The 22,390-nt window shown below is 38.9% G+C and overlaps 1 protein-coding gene across 3 annotated transcripts in view; it reads right to left on the reverse strand.

Moving 5' to 3' along the window:
* CYFIP1 (cytoplasmic FMR1 interacting protein 1) overlaps nt 1–22,390 on the reverse strand; it is a 75,045-nt gene that overhangs the window by 40,471 nt on the left and 12,184 nt on the right. The window contains exons 2-16 of one of the 3 annotated variants that reach the window (XM_053972025.1): nt 17,197–17,320; nt 16,556–16,645; nt 15,684–15,761; nt 14,556–14,657; nt 12,866–13,047; nt 11,712–11,808; nt 11,446–11,574; nt 9,908–10,012; nt 9,655–9,746; nt 8,275–8,392; nt 7,461–7,583; nt 4,849–4,974; nt 4,386–4,552; nt 2,462–2,609; nt 434–587 (exon numbers count right to left, since the gene is read on the reverse strand). In XM_053972025.1, the coding sequence (XP_053828000.1) occupies nt 434–587; nt 2,462–2,609; nt 4,386–4,552; nt 4,849–4,974; nt 7,461–7,583; nt 8,275–8,392; nt 9,655–9,746; nt 9,908–10,012; nt 11,446–11,574; nt 11,712–11,808; nt 12,866–13,047; nt 14,556–14,657; nt 15,684–15,761; nt 16,556–16,645; nt 17,197–17,313 (1,828 nt within the window). In that variant the 5' untranslated portion in view covers nt 17,314–17,320. Of the gene's footprint in view, nt 1–433; nt 588–891; nt 1,040–2,461; nt 2,610–4,385; nt 4,553–4,848; nt 4,975–7,460; nt 7,584–8,274; nt 8,393–9,654; nt 9,747–9,907; nt 10,013–11,445; nt 11,575–11,711; nt 11,809–12,865; nt 13,048–14,555; nt 14,658–15,683; nt 15,762–16,555; nt 16,646–17,196; nt 17,321–22,390 lie in introns of those variants that run through there. The other 2 variants (XM_053972024.1, XM_053972027.1) reach the window with 2 other exon arrangements.

Raw genomic sequence — 22,390 nt, forward strand, 5'->3', positions numbered from 1 at the left:
CAGCATGTTTCCGATTACAATTAACTGAATAGTAAGAGTAGTGAAATGACATCAAATTTACCACAACAGAGAATTTGTTGCTTCTGTACTTAAAACAAAAACAAAAACAAATTTCCCAAAACACAAAAACTACTTCCTTTAAAAAGATTTCAGTGTGTATAGGCTTATTGTTTATGTAAGTGCATACATAAAGAAAATAGAAAAAGAAGTTAACAATATGAAATTTGACGCATTAGAAACAAACGTATAACAAGTCAAAATAAAAATCCCACCACAATGCTAAGCACCATCTCAGAAAAAACTTTGGACAGACCAAGGCTTTTGGTAAATAAACCAAAGGTTAAGTTGACTTAGGCAATCGGAAACATTTTCCAGATCGTGTTAGAGGTGTTAGGACATGCTAAGCTGGACACTGATCATCTACATATCTTACCACTGAAATTTATCAAATGAGTGTAGAAGAAAGACTCGCGATGGAATTTTTCTATGTCCAATATGGTGGGCCCCTCAAGGCTACTTCTCAAGGTTTTCTTGGAACCACTTTTGTCAGCAATGAGGGACTCTAACATAGTTCTCACCATGTAAAGCTGTATCATTAAAGGAAACAATTATGGTGGAAAGGGGAGGGAAAAAAGGAAAATACACATGGTACATTAGTTGAGCAACACTGAGAATTACTATCAGTAAGCGACTGCTCCATTTCAAGCTGAAAACTGGCACTGTGTGGATAAAAGCCTTTGAGGCAAGAGGAATAGATGCAACACTAGCCTACACACCAGCACAAATGCCTACCCATGCCAGGGGGACCTCCACTGACACTCAGCAGTAGACCATTTGCAGTGGAACAGTTCACATCACCACAAAAAGTAGAAGTAATAAGTAATGTCTTACCACCAAAGTTTAAAAGAGGCGGATAGATGTAGGACTGCCTCAGAAACTTGTGTGTCACATGCAATAGCTTTTCCAATCCCAGAGACTTGAGCTGCTTCAACAGCTCAGCAGAGTTTAAGGACTCTGTCATAGTGCGAACCATGAAGAGCTAAAAACCAACAGACAGGGGCAGGCAGGGGAAGAGAATCCGTTAATAAAAACACATGGGTAAATAAGGAGCGGGAAAGAGAAGCAGAGAAAACATGTTAGTTTGTTAAAAATGAAAAGCAGCACAGTAAGCATGCAGAGGAGGTCATACAGAAAGGTTGTTCAGAAAAATCACTGCAATCTGGGGCTCCCTCAAGCAAAGGGAAAGTTCCCACTCATTTCAGAGGATGCTCAGAGCGCCATTAGCTCATCAATTGATTTAAAAAATGATTTAGCACCAATTACCCATTTATACATAGCCATTTTAAAACCACATGAAACGGAGGAAAACCTATCTAAAATGGATATATTTGGCCTCTTGCCTTCCTGTCAACCCAGACAGAAAAGTGTGCCAGCCCAAGAGCAGAAAAAGCAGAGAGAAACCACATACTCTGAACAGCCTGTTGCAAAGGTGAAGTAAAGTCCTTAAAGCACAGGAGAAGCAAACTGGTGGTGATATTTAACCTTTTCTTTCACCCCAGGAAATTAGAAATCAAAACAATTTTTCTGCAATTATCAAATCAAATTAATTATCTTCATTAAACCAATCTTATCACAAACTAAGCAGCTTTTTATTATCCAAAATTATTAACCATACGTGCTCTCTTTCCCCCACATTTTAGGGAATAAAAGATTGTCTTCACAAACCACAGTTGCCTTCAATTTTTCACCCCAAGTACTCAGTACCTCATTTTCTCAGATGAGCTATGAATATCAGACCATACATTCTCCAAACACATCCACAAATGAAAAAAGAAAGAGAACTATATGGAGGTAACAAGAATGAGCATCTAGGTATGGGATTTTGGTGACTACCACAGAAAACATTTGAAATATCTCATTTTAGTGGCAGCAGCAGACAAATTAGATTCTAAGGACCAGCTTTATCATTCATTACTGAACACTGGGATTTTGTCAGAAGCCATATACTTTCCCATATTTTAACAGACATTAATTTATATTTTAAACATATTTTAAAACTACTAGACATCTACTGAATAGTGTGATTTAAGAAAAAAAAATTCACCAGCCATGCCAGAGATAAAAGTCAGTCTTGAGTCAATCAAGAAATAATTCATATAGTTCAAAAATATTATTTAAAAACATTAGGAGCTCAATGAGAAAATATTTGTTCCCAGAAAATCAAATTAAAGAGATTGAACCCTTGGAAAAAATATGTATCAGAGTAGAAAATTACAGCAATCCAGGCAGAGGATCTTGGTTATGCGCATCTAATTTTGCAAATATAAATCAGAGTAGATTTTTAGCATTAAAAAAAGACCGCAATAAAACCTGCAATTTTAAAATAGTTCAGGACAGAAAGAAAACATGCAATAATTGAATAATTATTGACAGGTATCACAACCACCAGACAGGAAAATACCTGGGTGCTGGAGGGTCCAACTGCACGTCTTGGGACTTTGATGTCAAAACCACTTTTGGGGTCCTTCTCTCCCCTTAGAGCTGGGTCATTGAATGGCTCGTGTCCTGCTTCCCAGTCACACACTGTCTTCCTTATGGCCTGCAAAACACTGAACACAATTCCCACAACTTCAGACTGCAGCACATCCAAGTGCCCTGATAGAACACTTTACTTTTTTTTAAGCATTCTTCCATGAGCACAGAAACTTTGCAACAGCATTCAGGACCTCAGGGTAATTCCAACCAAGAACAAAGAATTTCACCAATGTTTTCAAGAATGACACACCCACAAAATAACCACTCCATGCTGTTTATCAGAAAAGGTAGTCTAGAGCCCTTAAAGACCATCTAGTTCCAACTTTCCCCCTGCCAAGGGCAGGGACACCTTTCACGACATCAGGTTGCTCAGGGCCCCATTCAAGCTGGCCTTGAACACTTCCAGGGATGGGGCACCCACAACTTCTCTGGGCAAACTGTTACAGTGCTCCATTACCCTCCAAATAAAGGATTTCTTCCTCATACATAATCTAAACCTGCCTTCCTCTTTCAGGAAAACCATTGCCCCTTGTCCTGTCACTATCTGCCTGCATAAAAAAGTCCTTCTCCCTCTTTGTCATAAGCCCCTCTAAGTTACTGGAAAGCTGTAATAAGGCCTCCCAAGAGCCTTTACTTCTCCACACTGAACTACCCCAGCTCTCCCAGCCTGTCTTCATATCAGAAGTGTTCCAGCCCCCTGATCATCCTCATGGCCCTCTGGATCCTTTCTAACAGGTCCACATCTTCCTTGTGTTGAGGACCCCAGAGTTGGATCAATCAAACCAAATTCATACTAATATGAATACATATTCACTATGCATCCAATTAACATTCAATCAAACCAAAGTAGATTATTAACCAAATTAAAGAGACAATGTTGGCTTAAAATGAAAAAAAGCAGAATTCCTGTTTCCAGAAGAAATTCAGATTCCAGAATTCAGCTGAAATTTACACAAACAGCTTCACACTTTTAGGTCCAAATACTGAACTGGAACTCAGATACTTGCCAGGAACGCAGTCAGACATAATCTGTGGCATGCTGAATGATCAAGAAAAAGTCTCATCCCAAATCTAAGCAGGTATGAAAGTAATATTTTTCTATTTCATTAAAATCCTGTGACAAAAACACTCTCCCTGTAAACCTGATAATGTGGAGCAATTTATTTATTTTTAGCTTATGATGATATTTTTGTGGCAGCCAGAGCACTTAGCAATAGCCTAATTAGCTAAGGACTTTTACCTCTAAGAGCTTTGCAATGAAATGTGGGAGTAAACAAATGATAAACAAGTCAAGATTAAAAGCAAACCATTTGGGACAAAAAAAAAGTAAGGTCAGGAAATGTCACCAATCAGCGTGGGCAGATGGAGCACTGGAAGAAAAGTGTAAGGCTAATAAACCAAAAGCAGCAGCAGCTGAGAAGTAACACAGAACATTGAGAGGAAGAGAGAGGAGAGAGTGGGATAAATATAAGACACAAAGAAAGGAAACAGTGGAATCATAAAGTGGACAGTGAAACCTTTCTTCAAAATACAAACACTGATTTAGCTTTCAGTGTTACTGCATTTGTATTTTCTTAAAATAAAAATAAACAACAGGGAACACAAGACTTCCTAAAGTAGTCCTAAGAGGCTCAGGATAACCTGAACCCCTGCTGCAGCCATGCTGGCAGCCATTCATTTTTAACTTCAGCCTGCTTCAGCTTCAACTCATATCCAACCAAGCTAACCACGAATGCCAGACAGATTGGGAGTACAGACTTAGGTAAAATTTAACATCTGTGCAATTCTGCAACTAATTTACTAAGGTCTGGAGAAAAGAATTTAGAAAAATATAAGAACAGTAATGGTACCTCTGAATGACATTTTTCTTCTTTTTAATGGCTTGTCTTAATGGCTCCCTAAGTGTGACCTGGGCAAAGTCCTGAAGAGCTGCATAAATTGTATGACGAATGGCATGATTGAAAACACTTTCCATTCGTCCCATCAGCACCTGAAGACCTTTGATCATGGCAATCACCTGCAAAAAAAAAAAACCCAGACAAATGTATTTTTCTTATTCTGTTTCTATATTTGCACAAACAGTGCATTTTTAAATACAAAAAATGAGAAAAGAGGAATTAACAAATTACAAGTGACAAAGGATAGACTTGCTGTGCTCCTCTTATTTACTGAATGAAGGAACACAGGCTGTTTCAGAGTCAGCACAGGGCAGGCTGTCTTTTTGCACTGGGTATGCAAAATGCTTATAGAGAATGCTCTCTTTTGTATAGAATTAATCTTTGGAAAATCCCTATAGAAAAACATTTCTCTTACCTCAACCAAAGCAAACTTCTCCTCACTAGTATAATTGTATCTTGTTGCTCTTTCATACTCTTCTGCATTGTCAGGACAATCTTTATTAGAATATTTGTCCGTTGGGTGCACCAGCTTCCACGAGTACTGCAGTTCACAAGGCAGAAGAGGAAAAAAAAAAACGGGGGGAACAAAAAGAAATAAAAATGCCTGAGAAACACAAAACACAGCTGGACACAAATAACATGCTTTGAGAAATACTGCAGTGTTTTCATGAATATTTGAAGAATAGTATTTGGTAATATGTTCAAACCTTGCATAAATTCTGAAACTACTACCTGGTGGAAATGCCAAACAATAATTTTCCTAAAAACTTTTCCTGATAACCAGCGATTCTGTATTATTTCAAAGAAATGCAACTCAAACTCAACAGGTATTGCACTTAAGGGTGTTTTTTACTGTGCAAATGTTAACACAGGCAAAAGTTTCTTCTCTGCTTCAAATATGAGAAACACAGAAAGACTTCAGAATGTAAGAAAAAAAATCCATCAGACCCATACACAAAAAGAGGAGCTTTCTACTTGATTAAATATTCACATTTAGATTTGAAATCACAACCAAAAAACTACAGGTTTGGGTTGTTGTTGGTTTGGGGTTTTTTTCAGGGGGTTTGATTTTTAAGTTTACTAGGCTGAAATGTGTGGAAATAGCTGTATTATCTGTGACAATATGATCTGCACAGCATGCACTTCTCTTAAATACTGCCTTTTCAGTCACTGCAAACACAGCTCTAAATGCTCCTGAGCAGTGTCAAGCTGGCCTAATATCCATCAGGGTACATCAGGTGAAAAATCCTAGTCACATTTAAATACAATTTTCTCACAGTTTGAGTTCAGCACATAGCAAGATCTGGTTGGCACCACCTTAGCATAAATATTGGATTACAGATCAATATAAATTTGCCTACTATAATGGATGAATAGCACCAATTCACCTATGGCAAAGAGGAGCTTCACACCCTGCAACCTGAGTGCTACAAAGAGGGCACTGGGGAAATGATTAAACAAAGAATAAGTTCTTTGAGGGCATTACACTGACAGGGTTAACATGCACAACAAACATATGCTGCAAGTTTTTATCTGAACATGATGCATGTAACTATGTTCATGGATACTCTGTGAAGGTGGAGACAGGTAAATAATTAGGATACTCTGTATCAGAATAAATTCTCAGTAGGACAGGAAGAAGATGAACACAAACTTGAACTTAGGTAAGTATTTATGGGAATCCATTTAAACTAGAAAGACAATGAAAAGCAGTGAGAATACCCAAAAAACCTGCTGTGAATCCAAGAGAAAGTTTGTCCTGGAATGAGCAGGACAGAAACAGAGCTAAGAATGAGAGAATTCTTGCAGAGATATAATAAAATAGGAAGATTTCCACTGTGAAGGGACCCTGGATGCAGCAATTTGTGATGACAGAAAGAAAGGGTGCAAGTCTAGGAGCTGCAGAGGCAAGGAATAGATGACAGCAAACTCCCTTAAGAGGAGAAAAGGAGAACAAGATTTCACCATTAAATACACTGTGGACTTAAAGAGGAATAGGATAATACAGGGAAAAGCATGACTCATCAACTGGCTTTTAAAAGAGGCAATTGAAAATACAAATGAGAGGGAAAACTGGTTCACCAGCTATGCCCACTGTGGAGTCACAGTGCAAATTACTTCATGTCCCCGAGACATCTGAGGCAGAAGAGGAGCAAGTCTGGCTTCTCTCACACAGTCACGTTTCAACCCTTCCTAGAGCATGTTTTGGTTCAACTAAGGCACACAGCTTTTATCCAGTGTCTACAGCATAACAAGGACTCCTCCATCCTCCTCTTCAATTTCTACCTTAAGCAGCTTCTTATTGGAAAAAAGCAGAGTCACTTTTCAAACTGCCATTTGTTTTAAAAATAAACTACTACAATATAGAGATACAACTCAGTAAGTTCTTTATTTCCCCTCCCTCATCTCCTCACACATTTTCCTTTTCCTGCCTTTACTTTCCTTTTGACTAAAAGCCTAATCTAAAGCCAATGGGAGCCCTTCCATCCATTTTTGTGTGTTAAAACCATACATGCTTCTATTTACTCAGTGGTGATGTCTAAATACAGCCAGCTGGAGCAGTTCTGTCACCTCTTCAGTGACTGTATGTCAGTACAGATGTTTCTAACAACATAATTTTAAACAATGTTTAGAAGGAAATGATGAAGTCTTAGTCTACAAAATGTTTGTATCAAGAGTAACATTAAAACATCTGGTGAAGGTTCACAGGTGACAGCCTATCCATTAAATTGAAAAAGATGAATGTACTGTGTGAGCTACGAGCTACAACATTACTTCATTAGACCCTGTGGACTTCATGTGCCATCCTCTAAGAATGAGGTTTGAAGCAGAAGGAGAAAAGGAGTGAAGGAAGAAGGAAACTAATGGAACAAGATTCTTGTTAGGCCCCTTCCAACTCAGAATATTCAGTGATCCTTTGAAAACACAACATACATTTTTCGGTCCAGTAAAGCAAAGCAATTTTATTCTGTCTAACCTCACCAAGCCACATTTTATTCATCTGTTTTTATTTCCCATGTTACATACCACTTCCATGACATGGGCACTCCACTGGGAGAGAAGCTGCAGGCCTTGGAGAGAGAGATCAAAGAGCTTCCGATATTCTGCATCTGTTTTTTGAGCTTCCTGTCGACCAGACCCAGTCACCACCTGGACATTATAAAAAAAAACCAAAAAAAACCACACTCAAATCCACATCAGAATGTGCTGTATTCAGCATCCACAGCCAAATTTCTACATCAATTGAAGCACTAAAACAGCATCATGTACCAACACCTGCCTTACCATATAATATCAGCTTTTTCTTCTAGAGACTTAGGAAACTTCATAGATTTTGGTCAAGAGATGGAAATCACTGGTATCCCTAATGACCACAATATTGTTGCAGATGAATTTAAGATATCAATTATATATGGTATACATAGTTATTTGTTGTCTCTATATACTATGTATGTATGAGTGTGTGTATACATCTGTATTTCTGTATTCTTTTACTAATCTTTGTTTTGTTTAAACCGTTACAAGCACCTGTTTGGAGTAAGGACTAGACAGCATATTCTAAATGAGACATACCAAAATTCCTAGGATAAATCTGAGACACATAGAGAGAAAGAGACTGAAGGATGTTAGAGTTTGTATGATGTGTCATTATTATGTTAAATTTAAATAGTGCAAATATAATTCAGAGAATGGGGATTAGACCTGCAGACAGTTTTTCTTGACTCAGGTGGCCAAGCTTTGTCATTTAGCTAGCCAGAGATTTTACCTGTTTTTCAGATACTTAATAATAACTGTTAATGAGTGATGTGCAATTTGCACATGTAGCTCTAACCCCACTCACCTCACTGTTGCTGTAACGAGCCAGTTCAGATATGAAACGCATGTGGTCTTCTCTGATTTGGATCATCTGCTCACATATATTGTACTGGGGACTGCTGCTGGAAGACGTGCACGTCCATCTGGTTCAGAAGACAAAAAAACCCCCACCTAAATCAGTTTTAACAATAAACAGTACAACTGATACTGCAAAGAAAGATGAATAATGCACCACTTTTTTTTTTTTTTTTTTTTTAACTCATTTTCCTTCTCTGTTGTTTGGGGCTTTTTCCCTCTTCTCACCTCTACCTCTACCCCTGCACAAGCCATTAGTGATGAGCTGCCCTTCTGAGTTCAAATAGCACTTCTTCCACGTCTTAAGAAAAAACTGTTAAGTTTTTCTTTTATGTTTTGGGAGTTTTTGTTTTTTTAAAGGCTGCTGCTATGAAATACAAACCAGCATCTCTCTTCAAGCGCACTTAGGAACAAGACCAAAAAGGATTAAAAAGTAGGGCAGAAATACAGGTATAGGCTGTAAGATACATCTAGCCACCTGCAGATACTTTTTTTGTTTATTCTTCTTGAACTCTGAAGAGTATATAGTATGCTCCCAGCTATAAAAAAGACATTATCAAGACTATTAACATGTTACAAAGAGGCACACAAAAACATGCTACCAAGAATGTCATGTTAAGTAGCCTCATATTTTTAGTAGCTCAGTAGGCCCATTGCCATTGATTTTCTCTTAGCAATTACATGCAAGCTATGTGGGTTTTTCCTGCAGGAATTAAAATGCAAAGCACAACATTCTAAATTCATGTAACTGCATAGAGGCAAGGTCTTGGAGGAGCACAGAAAGGTTCACTAAAACAAAGCAAAAACCAAAAACCATGGATCCATTAATGCAATAACTGGCTGCATTTTCCAACTATTTTGCTGTGCTGCACACCTAGCCAAAAAAAAAGTAGGGGGGAGATAAGCTAAGCTGCTGCTCGATGTACAATGTACACATGCCTATTCACCCATGCACTACTACTGCTCACCTTGCTTAGTAAAATCCTTCATTTCTTTTAAAGAAAGTTTCATATTTAAAGGAAAAAATAAAAGCTAAATTAGTGTAAGATAAAATTAATTTCTTCCAACCCAGGTGATAAGAAATGTCACAGATACAAGAATGAACTCAGCAGCATAGAAAGGTTTTTAAACCATCTGTTTCTTCAGTTGTATTCATTACATGCATTACATTAATAGTGAAATACCCACACCAAAAAGATGATGAAGCAAAAATCCTATTAATTACCACAGACCCATGGACTAACAGGTGAGTATGAAAATATACTCCAAGGGTCAGACCTTCCCCATCCCAGATGCTCCATTCTATTTTCTGTTCCTTTCTCCTTCCTACCTGGATTTATTTTCCTCGTAATGGGCACTGGTCTTAATGTATCTTGCAAGTTCAATCTGCATGTCACCAAACAGTGGGACAACCTGCAACTGCTGTACACAGGGAACAAATCAGGTTAGATAAATTAGTAACATAAATCATAGTGAAAGGAAACCATTATTAACCCATATTATAACCAAAAGTGATCTTTTTTCCTACTTAAATATATTTAAAATGCAAGAGAAATTTCCTTTAAAATCACATCTTAACCAACCTTAAAGTACTTGTCTATCTTGGCTAAATTTATCCTTTTCTTTGCATCCAGCTTATAGATGTTACTGACACTTCCATCCATCAGGTATAATCCAAAGCCCATCACCTGAAAAAGGAAAAAATTAAGCCTTCCACAAATGGACCGCAGAAGTAAAAACCTGTACATCTGTTCTTCATATAATTAAAAAAAGTAACATTTTAAAACCAGACCTGAAACACTCAACCTCCTTCAAACAGAATATATTTTTAAATACATACACTTCTGTACAATTATTTTTTTACCGTATTAGCAGTTTTTACATTAGCATTAGCCTGATCAGTTACCCTTAAAAGATGATGCTTGTTTGTAAGGTTTAGCATTTAAAAAAAAATTTAACTGAAATGAGAGTCTGGCTGTTTTTAGAGCTTTTCTTTTATTCAAATTCTGTACATGTAAATTGATTTGGTAACAGAAGTTTAGATCTAACATCTCTGAATGGTTGCTTCTCTGGCTTGCAGTGCTTCTCTGAATTATACACGCAAGAGCTCATAAGCATCCAAAAAAAATCTAATTACATTTTGTCCAAGGTATTTAATTAACATGAGGTTAGGAATTTATTAGGAAAAGGTTCTTCACCCAGAGGATGGTTGGGCACAGGAAGACTCCCCAGGGCAGTGGTCACAGCACCCACCTGACAGAGTCTAAGAAGCATTTGGACAACACTCTCAGGCACATGGTGTGACCCTTGGGGATGGTGCTCTGCAGGGTCAGGAGTTGGACTTGATGATCTTTATGGATCCCTCCCAACTCAGCATATTCTTGGATTCTATGCAGTATTTACAGGAGCCAAGCAGAGCAACTTACTGTGTTTTAAGCATCTCTTCTGAACAAAAGGCCTAAATACAAAAGTCACACTGGGTACCCTTGTGGATAGAACATAAATGCTCTAGAGTTCATGTGTGGTTTCAGAAGACTTTCACTTACTCCTAATAAACAGAGCTCTTCAAAAGTTAAACATTGAAGTGACTCAAAATATTTGTCATGAGGCAAATTTTTAGCTCTTACTCTGTATCTTTTCTTCCACTGCAAGACATACAGCTGATAAAATCAGCCACATCTCGCACTGCCCAGCACCCTCTTACTACAGGTACATAGTCCAGCTAACTAAACTGATTTATTAATCCTAATTCCAAGAAACTTGTTCCCTGAAATATTTGATACAGAGCCTCACTTACAAAAGCTTTTTAAACAATCTTGCCACATATATAAAATGAAATGCAGTAGCTCCTTTCTGCTGTCATTATACTTCATAGAAACACAATTCCATAGAATTGGATGCAGTTCAAATGGGTCAACTTCAACTTATGAAAAACAATAATGGATTAAAAGCTTTCAAATAATTTTAGCGTGTAATACAACAAAAAGACAATGATGGGGAAAAGCAGTAATTTGACTTATTTGCTTAATCTGGTTCCTTTTAAAAAAACAAAAACAACCGGAAACAATCTGTGCCCTGCTTCAACATCCTTTTTAAAATTTTGTACCCAAAAGAAACCTACTTTCAAAAGCATATGTTTCTCACTGGGTGTTAGATACATTTTGTTTTCATAGTAGTCCACACACAAATTCACAATATCTGCAAGCAGCTCTTCATAGCCAACTATAACCTCCAACTGCTGTTGCAAAGACTAGAAAAAAAAAAAAAGAAGATATTAGTTAACTAGCTACACTGACTGGGAAAAAAGCTCCTACCAAACTGGAAGAGCTTTATTTTAATACTTTTGCAAAGCATTAGGTAATTTGCAAGAAGACAATTCAAGCTTACTTGTGTTATCTTGTTGTGGTTGGCAAGGAACATGGAAAGGTTCTGAGATTCCTGAATGGATTGAGGATCTGCCATTTTCCGCAGGAACTGAGCAGCTCTTTAAAAACAGAAGAAAAACTGTATTTCCCTTGGCCAGGACTGTTTGTAAGTAAAATTATCTCTTCAATAAAAAGGTGAAAAGTTCACTAGAAGACAGAGATGGACCTAATTTATCCAAAATAAACTGGTTTGCTATCCCGAATTCCGCTACACACCTACTTAGGTGGTCCAATAAAAAAGGAAATGAAAGTACAAATAAAAAACCATTGGCTATATCCTTCAACTGGGTGCAGCTGTGGCTCTATAGATCCAAGCCACTCAACAAGCCAGGAAAAGTCAGTCTTAGAGAAAACAAGCGTTTGGCCTCCAGAAACACACCTCCAAAGAAAAAGAAAGGCAAACCAAGTAAGCTTAAGAGGTCTCCAGGCCCAACAACTACAACAGGTAGAGGTAGAAACTAAATCTCATGTAAGTAGAAACAACAAACGTAAATTTGGCTAGTCATTGACTGAATAGTTTTCTACGTGGAAGACTACAGATGCTAGAGCTGGCATAAAGCTGTCTTGCCCTGCTGCTCTGACCACTGTGTTCAACAGAAGATACCTGATATCATCTGGTAGCTCAAGTACAAAATTTGGCCACAGGTACCTCACCCCCTTCCTTCCTTGCTATACCTGCAATCACAATGATTTTGAACAGCAAAGCTGAAACCTCTTAAGTATAACAGCTCTCAGCTACAAATGTCAAAAGTGGATGCCAAGAATAGAATAGATCAGAACAGGAGTAGCACAAGTGACCAGAAAGCCAGTTTCCTCTCACACTTAAAAACAGAAGCATATGCATTGCATTTAGCATACACCAAGACAGAAGTATCTGACAGCTTGGCATTAAAGGCAGAAAAGCCTTTTGCTGCTGGAAGAACAGCACAAAGAAAACAGATATATTCAACTGCCTAACTGCAGTCAAGCCATCCCTAGTTTCAAGGTAGCTTGTCCCACACATGAAAGACTACTCTTGAAGAAAAAGCTGTCAGAAAAAAAGCAACTGCTGCCATCTCGTGGGAGGCCTGATTCCTGGCAGCAAAGGGCTGGGTCCTGCTGCCCCTTGCCACTTACCGCTTGTAGGCTGAGTGGTCATTCTTCACGCTGCACTTCATATTTTTCAACTCATCCAACACCGCGAACATGTTGATGAATTTGCCCAGTGTGATCAGATAGGCTTCAGACACAAAGTCCTTCCTTCTCTCGGCGTGGCACAAACGCCTCACCTCTCCACAGAACCGTTCAATTGCATTTCTCTAATGGGGGGGGGGGAAAGACAGAAAAACAGGGAGTAAAATCCATGACATTCCCAGGAAAAAAAGTTTCATCACGTACCTAGAGCTGGTCCAGCGAAAAGCTCCAGTGAAGCAGAAAAAAGTTTAAAGTATGCAAAACTAGCAAGGCATGAGTACAGGCTTTTCAGCTCCTCCTCTGTGTATTTGATGTGTGCTGCAAGTGTCACCAGTGATTTTTGCCACCAAGCTTGCCTGACCCAAGAGCCAAGGTTCTTCTTTGCAGATAAAAGTAATTAAAAGTATAAATAAAAAATAGGGCAAGGCAAGGAGTAATGTTTTTTTAAACTAAAAGGGGTCAATTTAGATTGGCTATAAAGTTTTTTACAATGACAGTGGTGAGGCACTGAAACAGGTTGCCCAGAAAAACTGTGGATGCCCCATCCCTGGAAGTGTTCAAGGCCAGGTTAGATGGGGCTCTGAGCAACCTGATCTAATCAAAAATACCCCTTTTTCACTGCAGGGGGGTTGGATTATATGGTTTTCAAGGTCCTTTCTAACTCAAACTATTCTGTGATTCTATGAAGTTTAAAATCCCTCAGAAAAAAGGGATTTCATGTTCTTTAGTGAGGAAGTATATATGAATTAAAAGGCAAATTATAGGAATGCTCCCTTCAAACAAACAAAAATCCACAGCACACTGTACATGCTAGCTCTGTTAAGTCATCCTGGCACATGTTTATTTGAGGGCTTATTTCCAATCGCACACCAGGGCCATTTCAGATGGAGATTACAAATACCAAAAAGACAGCAACTTCAAACATAAAAAGGAATCTGTTCTGACTTTAAAGCTTTAATCTGCTCGAATGAAAGGAGATTGAATGAAATGTAAAATTTCCTCTTGTGTTCCCCAGCCAGGGGTCTTACTGAGTCCAACAATCTCCTCCTTCCTGTGTGCTCTGGGCCTCACAGGCTCTAGCTGCTCCATCTCTGAATAATGCCTGGAAACATCCTCAGTCCATTGAAATAGATGGCAAGCTGCCAGGAGGCAGGAGAAGGCAAGACAGACTGCTATTCTCCAGCTCGGGTGGCTGGCAGGTCACAACAACTGGGTTAGCTTGCCTCAATTATGAATCCCCATAGCAATGTTGCACCTGCTGCTCTGCTGTCCAGACTTGTGGGTCCCTCAGTCCCCAGCAAATGGTTTCTGTGCTGAAATGTTTTTATTATACATGTGAAACACATTATATTTCTATTTCCTTTCTTCCTAAAGTGACAGATCTCTGTCCCCATGTGCTGCATAGGGACTATACACAATTACATTTGATTTTACGCTGAAAGTCTTAACGGAGATTGACTCAAGTTTTTGAGACAGGCATTAAAAATTCTGCCCTTCTGTGAGAGAATATGGTGTGTTTTTTCTAACATATAATGACTAGGTTCAGTACCTGAGCACACAATATGAAGTATACAAAGCAGGAATATAAAATTACAAGCCTACTGACAAATTTTGTTTTAAAAATTCCTTTTACCTGAAAATACATAAAATTCATCAGTTTTGTGACTTCTGGCTCCAGAACTTCCACAGTTTTCTCATAAATTTCTACTCTGTTAGGCTGCTCATTGCACTTGACCTGTGGATAATTAAAGAGGTTGTTATACTTGGAATTTTCCCCGATAAAGCCTCCAGCAACTAAGATCCTGAGCAAATGCAGTATCGTCCTAAAGAGACAAACTTAAAGACAAAAATTTCCAAGTTTGGTAATCTTATGCTAATCTTCTAAGCTGAATTGTGTGTAAAAAAACCCCAAAACAGTCTCAGATGTTCCTTCTACCTTACAGCAAGTAATTTAGTTGTCAAATACCTCTGTAGGGTGTATAGGGTGTAACCTTTCCACATTAAGCCACTTGCTCAAAATCATGCACTAAAATAGGGCCAGGACTATAAATTAAAACAGATTACCTGACTTCCACTCTAAATATTTAAACGACAGGATAAACCTTCCTTGCATTTCAGTATAAAAATAATTGCATTACAAATCTGTAAAAAAAGGAAGGAGTCAACTCATGGTAGTAATTCTGTTCAGTTTTCTGGTGCCTCTTAATATTCTTCCCACCCCACTCCTGTACAGCCACTCCCAGACACTAGAAGCTGACTTGTGCCCTATTCACAGCAGGGGTTTTTTTTTTTTTTTGTATACAGATCAAGAATGCACTGTGTACTACCTTGGAGTAGCAGTGTCTAGAAACATCATGTTTAACCTGAATGTTAATCATTACATGCTATGTTACCTGTTTTGAATTTAAGAATTAAACTGGGGTGTGGGAAGAGTCCATTCTCTTGACTGAAATGTTTACCTCAAGCAGATCAATCAAATGTTTTCCTTTTAAAATACAGTACCCCTACACTGCTCTTGATCCAAAAAGTAAGACTGACACAAACCCCATGAGGTATTTCTATAGATGCCTTATAAAAAAAATAAAGTCCAACTGGTCCCCAAGTGCTAAAAGACACTGTTCTATGGCATACCCGGCTTAACAATTCAGGAACCAAAGCAGACTCCACTTTGGATCTCACTGACAAATCTGTCTATGTAATTCCACCCTAAAACAAGACAGAAGTTTGCACATTGCATGACAGTAGAGTTTTCATCCATTACCTGGGGAATGGCTCTTGAACAGCTCCTCCATGTGTATAACATGATTGCATATTCCTGGCCTTCTTCTAGCATTTCGTTCTGTAGGGAAGACACTCAATATAAATATAATTGTAATACAAAAGGATTATATCCATGTGTCTTCTGTGAATTCCAAACTCTTGTCCAAATGAACCTATTTCTCTTATCACAATGTATATATACAAACACACATGTATGGCATGCTGAATGATACATCATCAATTATTATCTCCCCCGATCAGACTAGTTTATGTGTTGCTCTTTCTTCCCAAAACTACTGACACTGTGATCCATAAGTATAAATAGAAATGCTGATCTTGGGATGGGGGAGGGTGATGGGATTTATTCTTCTTTTTAAATTCAGGGACCCCAGGTGGAATGTTCAAGGATGAAAGAGTCAGCACATGCAGAGCAACTTTTTACCTGGCAAAGGAGAGGTATACCAATATCCAAATAATCAAAACAGGTAAAGGAGTAATATCATTTTAAAAGTAGATTGATGTAAACATACATAATTTTCAGTAGCATGTAACCAGGTGCTTTATCTGCCCATTCCACCATTTGTGAACGGGACTCTAGAATTGTAAGATGTAGTATTCCTAATTTTCCAAGAATGCCATGAAAGAAGGGAACAATATTAGTTGCTCAAGAGGAAAGGCAATTAAAAAAATTTTAAGAAGTGCGCTTGAAAAAAAAAGAAAAGCCACACACTTTTTCATCTTACCTCCTCCTGGAAGTAGGGAGTAGGTAACCTGTTTTCTGTGACCATAATTCTTTTAATGAACTGCAAAAAGACACATTCCTCTCCTTCTGTTCTATGTAATACAGAAGTGTGTATCAGAACATCTACTTACCATGCTAGAATGGACAGTAGCTTGCTCAATGTATCTTGCAATACCAGTGACAAATGCATTTCTGTCTTCAAAATTAGTGTTGAAGTTTGGCTGCAGAGAAAGGAAAACATGGAATTAAGTCTTCTGTAGCAGCATGTCTCCTCTGAAGGAAAACTGAGAACCTGGCATTTTTCAGCCTGGAAAAGAGAAGGCTCTGAAAGACCTTATGGCAACATCCAGGACCTAAAGGGGTCCTGCAAGAGAGCTAGAGAAGAACTTTGCATAGGGGACAAATGGGAATGGATTCAAACTAAGAGTAGGTTTCGATTAGGTATTAGCAAGAAATTATTGACTATGAGGGTAGTGAGGCACTGGAACAGGTTGCTCAAAGAAGTTGTGGCTGACTCATCTTTGGAAGTCTTCAAGGCCAGGCTGGCTGGGGCTTTGAGCAACCTGCTCTAGTGGAAGGTGTCCCTGCCCATGACAGAGGGGCTGGACTAAATGATCTTTAAAATCCCTTCCAACTCAAACCATTCTACAGTTCTATGAAAAGAATTTTTATATATATTGCCAATATAAACACAAATTGGTTTTGGGCAAAACATACTCTTTCTTAACAGCACTGGGAAATGGAAAAACCTTTTCCTATAATGAGAAAATACCTGGTAGAGGAGAGATGATGGTGGGGGCTCAATACACGGTTGCTGATCCGGCAGTGGTAATTCCTCCAAGAGATCCACATTGGACAAGGCATCCTCCAGAGTTACTTGAGCAGTCATTTTGCACCTGGTTAGAAAATACATACATAAATGTAGATATGTAGATGTATACACACAGATATAACTTTATATGTGTTACTATATATACTATGGCAAACAAATGAGTAACAACGAAGAGCAGGCAAAGATTTATATTGTGGGAAATGGGAAGTTTCCCTTCAACCAAAACAGAAGGGCAACAGTCAAACAGAAACCCAGTTTATTTTCAAACACAAGTTCTATTTAAACTTTTCAGACTAACATCCCTGCCCTTACTTTTAGGACTCAAGAAATGTTTCTCCTCCCCCACTGCTGGACACCAGAAATACATCAAAAATAGAGGAAATGATGATTCTAAAGCTCAGTTTTGAGCCAATGTACTTTCAAAACTTTATGCACTACAGCTTCTACAACCACATCATCTTCAGGAGACCAGGCTGTCAACAGAGGCCAGCAGTCTCCAGTGTTTCATGCCCTAGGACATCCAGTTCTGTTTTAGGTAGCTGATGATAGACTCCTCAGGCCCAGGCAATCTTTATAAACCTTGGACTGTTGTTGCGCCTGGGGTTCTGAACTAAGAAGAGCAATGGGAAGAAATCTGGGCCATCTGTGACCAGTGACCAATCACTGGAACAGATTGCCCAGAGAAACTGTAGAGTCTCCTTCACTGGAACTTTTCAAGAACTGTCTGGCTGCAATCCTGTGCCATGTGCTCCAGGATGACTCTGCTTCAGCAGGGAGGTTGGACCAGGTGAGCTCCTGTAGACCTTTCCAAACTTACCCATTCTGTGACGTTGTGAAAATTTAGGAAGAAAACATAGGATGGAACAACTCAGTCATCCACTTTCATATAATGATTTATGCATTCTCCTCAATGGAGTGAAAAAAAAATTGATTTTTAAGGTAATACCTCTAATCAGGATGTCTCATTTTTTTGCAAGTTATTTTCCCTCATTTACCAGAGAAAAACCATACATCTATGGTGCAAGGAGCAGCTGAGTACTGCCCTCAGCTCTAACCAGGAGGAAAGGAACATTGAGCACCCACATCCCAGAGGAACAGGACCCTGCTTGGCATGTGACACCCCTATGGAGGTGTTTCATCCCCACATATAGGGAGGGTACAAGCAGATCCCAATGCAGCTCTGACAAAAACTCACTGCAAGACAGCTGGTATGGGCTGGTGATCCCACCACTCACTGCACTTTTATTAGCCTGGCAGAAACACCTCCTCACTTTCTCTTGCCTAATTATAGATTCCTGGAGAAAGATCCACAGAAACTGCAGCTTTACCTCCAAAGAAGGGCTCAGCTGACAAAAAAAAAAACAGAACCAAAATCCAAACCTAAGGAGAGAAAGCAAGCAGGAGTGATTACCTGTCTATCTTCAGAGACCAACCCTGTGTATCAAGCCATGACTGCAAAGCTAATATACCACATATGGAGAGAGAGAGCTTGCCAACAACTTTACAAACAATAACCAACAGAAAGATTCATAGGTTTGTTTCTTCTTGAATGCCCAGCCCAAACCTTGTTCCCAGCCTGAGCATATCAGTTTTTGTTAAATAAATAAATAAATAAACCAGTGATCATATTGTGCAATTTGTGATCCTTGCCAAAAAAGGGATTAAGGACTGGACTGACAGGAGTGCTGACTGGCAAACCTGTGCCAGGATGTTTGACCAACACCTGCCTACACCCAGATCAAGCTCCAACACAAGAGCCACAATTATTCTCAAATTAGAGACCGGCAAAGAACATGGTGTCCTCCCTTCAATAAATCAACATATGCCAAAAAACTTCCATGGCTGGGCAAAAGTTCTGTGAGGAGGTCAGACTGAATAGTTTTACCCTAGAGAAAACTGAGCTGCCAAGTAATCAGAACATCTACAGATGAGTCTCTATCTATAGGCACTTTATAGATGAGTCTGAGTATCTAGAAATCAAGCTTTAGCTATAAAAGAAAACATTAACTGAGAGGCTCCTTCCAACTTAGAACTTCCTCTTGCCTCCCTGTCAAAGTAGAAACACCCAGTGTGCAGATGCTCTGGGATGTAACAGGGTGGGATCAATGGGCCCATAGCCCTCTCCCCCACTGGACAGGCAAATGGCCACAAAGCATTGGCTCCAAGACAGCACTACAAAAATTGTTCTAAAACCCATAAGTGAGGAATGGCCAGCCGCTCTACTCAAAAACTACTGCATCTATGTAAAGGGGAGGTGTCACTGCATGCAAGGTAAGTATCATCACCCTCTCCCCATTCCCACATCTTCCTTCTCCTAAAACATGGTCCACCAATGACTTGGGCCCCTCCTGCTGAACAGAGCCAGATATTAACAAAATCCAAGTTCCTGACTTGTACCTCCTCAGGACTAGAAGTGAATACTCTGAAGATGTGGCCCATACATCTCAATTCTGAAAGCACACCTGCATGCTTTTGGCCTCAATATTTACAGCTGCACAGTATTCCTCCAGCATCAGCTATGTTCAGACTATAGGACATTAGACTATCTGTGGATTTGGTTTTAATACTTAGAAAACAATTTAATAATAGAACCCAAAATCCCAGCTGACTTACAGCCATCTATTTAATAGCACAGTTTTGGGAAACCCCCACTAACAGGCCAGAGGCACAAGTAAGAAACAAAAGCTTCCTGCTGCCCTCTGGGTTGTGAAAAAAAATATGGGAAGGAACATATTTTGAAGTCCTTCAGCATGATTTCCCAAAGATCAGCATTCTTCAATGCAGGAAAACAAAAGCCATTGAGCACAGACAGCTGTAAATGTCTTCTGGTTCTGAGGTTGCTCGCTGACAGCTCCGCTTTGCGATTTTGCCAAAGGTATCCACACGCCTGGTGCTCCGTTGGCCAAGTTCAATGTCCCCGTTCCCCAGCCTTTGCACTCCAGTATCTAGCAAGACATGAAAGAGGAAGCAGCTCCTTCCTGCCCAGCTTTGACACATTTGCAAATGTTGCAAGGGCATGATTCACATTTCCCCCCCCGGCCCCTCCAGAAGTGAGCAGAGGAGTTTTGACAACAGCAACATCAGGGTGACAGCTGGAACTGGCTCAGGGGTTTTCTCCCCTTCTTTATCTATGTTGATAAACAAGCTCCAAAAGACAACAGCTGTTTCTCATGTACAATGATGAAGGGCTGGCAAAACCAGACTTTTTTTTTTTCCAGAAAAATTAATTTAAGAAAAGCTAAATTTCCCAAGACACAAACTTGGATAGCTTTGCCTCTTTAATAGTCATGAGTTTTTAACAGATGAAATTACTGGGCAGGAGAGCTAATATTTTAACAGATTCCTTTATGGCACAGAACTTCAAAGACCTACTAAAAAAAAGTTTGATTAGGAGTTTACGTAAATGAGAACAGACTAAAATACTGTAGTCATATTCATCATTATAGTTATATGAGGACATTCACCCAAACTGAGAATTTTTTTGTTCTAAATTCCTACAAAGCTGTATTTTCAGTTCTGTACCCACATAAGTCTTCCCAGGACAGCTTTTCTTGGGCAGAAGACATGTAAGCATTACTTCTGAAGTAATATTTTTCTTATCTTTGGATTATGACCCATCCTTAAAGCACTAAAGTAAAAATGCATGAACAAGAACATGTTTTCATGGTTGTACACAACTTAATAGTGAACATTCAACATTCATGGTCTGACATTCTCCCTTGAGGAGAGAGAATCACATACACCAGCAAGCTGTTTTGCTAAATGTTGGTGTTTGATGAGCACACACAGCTTTCTAAGCAGGGAAGAGCAACGCCTATGCCAGTTCTCAACTCCTTTTTCTGGTTTTCAAAGCAAGAAAACCCCTGTTTGAAAATATCTTCCGCCTCAGAGTACCAAGTCCCACCATGTCCAAGGGTCAAGAGATATCAATCCCAGGGTTTGGGGGTTTTTTTAGTATGTTAGCGAAAGGCCACAGACTAGCTTAAACTAGGATATCCTGTTTTTCTTCATTTCTGAAGGAGATGAGCACCACACGGGCCTGACCTGCTCAGAACAGCTTGTGCTGTGGAGAAGTGCACTGAGCTGTCTCTCACATTTTGTCCATGTGAAAAATCAAGCCATAAAAAGGAAGTTCCTCTAGCATTGTTTACATTTTGATTTAACTTCAGAACCGGATTATTATTGAAAATATTCACAAAAAAAAAGAGTTGGCAACTTTTTTAAAATGTCATAATTCTGCACCATTGCTCTCAGCCCTGCAATTGCATGTAAGCAGTGCCCTGATAACAACAACTGATTTGGTATCTAGAGGACATGATTGTCAGTCCTAGCAGAGATATCATTTCCACATTTCCATCCTTACAGAATAATGTCTGTAAGTCTTTGCAGAAGGTCTATATTCTTAATTCCAAGCATATCAGAAAACAGCCAGCATGCATCTCTCAGCCATGCTCTTTTGGGCCTCCTGAAGCTTCAGATTATTTGTAAGAAAATATGAACAGGAGCAAATTATGGGGAAAAATATTTTGGACAAAAAAAAAAAATAAAAAAAGGAAAACTGACCAGAAGAAATAGTAAGAACTACAGAAGATAGGGACTGAGAAAGCAAATAATAGAGCATTAATTTCAGAATCACTGTGAGAGAAAGAGAGAAAGGATTGCTGAAACTATTCTGTTCTCAAACTTAGAGGTAAAAAAAATCCTCCAAATACCTGAGAGTTAAGTAACAAGCTTTTAAGCTTTCTTTCAGTGATAGAGTTAAGCAGAACTCAGCCTATTAATAGCTAAAACAGGAAAAATATGCTTGATGATACAAGACAGTTCTCATACATGTTCAGTAGGAATGCATAGACTCCAACAGATATAACTTGTAGTTAGCAACCAAGTTATGTAAATGTGGGTAAGGCAAATGAACTTAGATAACAGTACCCTTACTGAGATTTTCTTATAAATGTAGAAATTACCACACAGTTCCTCTTTAGCCTATGGCCAAGACTTCCCAGAAATGTCCTCTAATGGTCTTATTAAATTATCCAGCTGAGTTTCAAAAAGACTTTGATTCCCAACATATAAGTTCTACTTCAAATAACTAGGTTTGATGATAACTAGTTACTGGTGAAAAATAAAGCCCTTC

This window comes from Vidua macroura, chromosome 2 (assembly GCF_024509145.1).
Source record: "Vidua macroura isolate BioBank_ID:100142 chromosome 2, ASM2450914v1, whole genome shotgun sequence".
In the NCBI taxonomy this organism is placed as follows: Eukaryota; Metazoa; Chordata; class Aves; order Passeriformes; family Viduidae; genus Vidua; species Vidua macroura.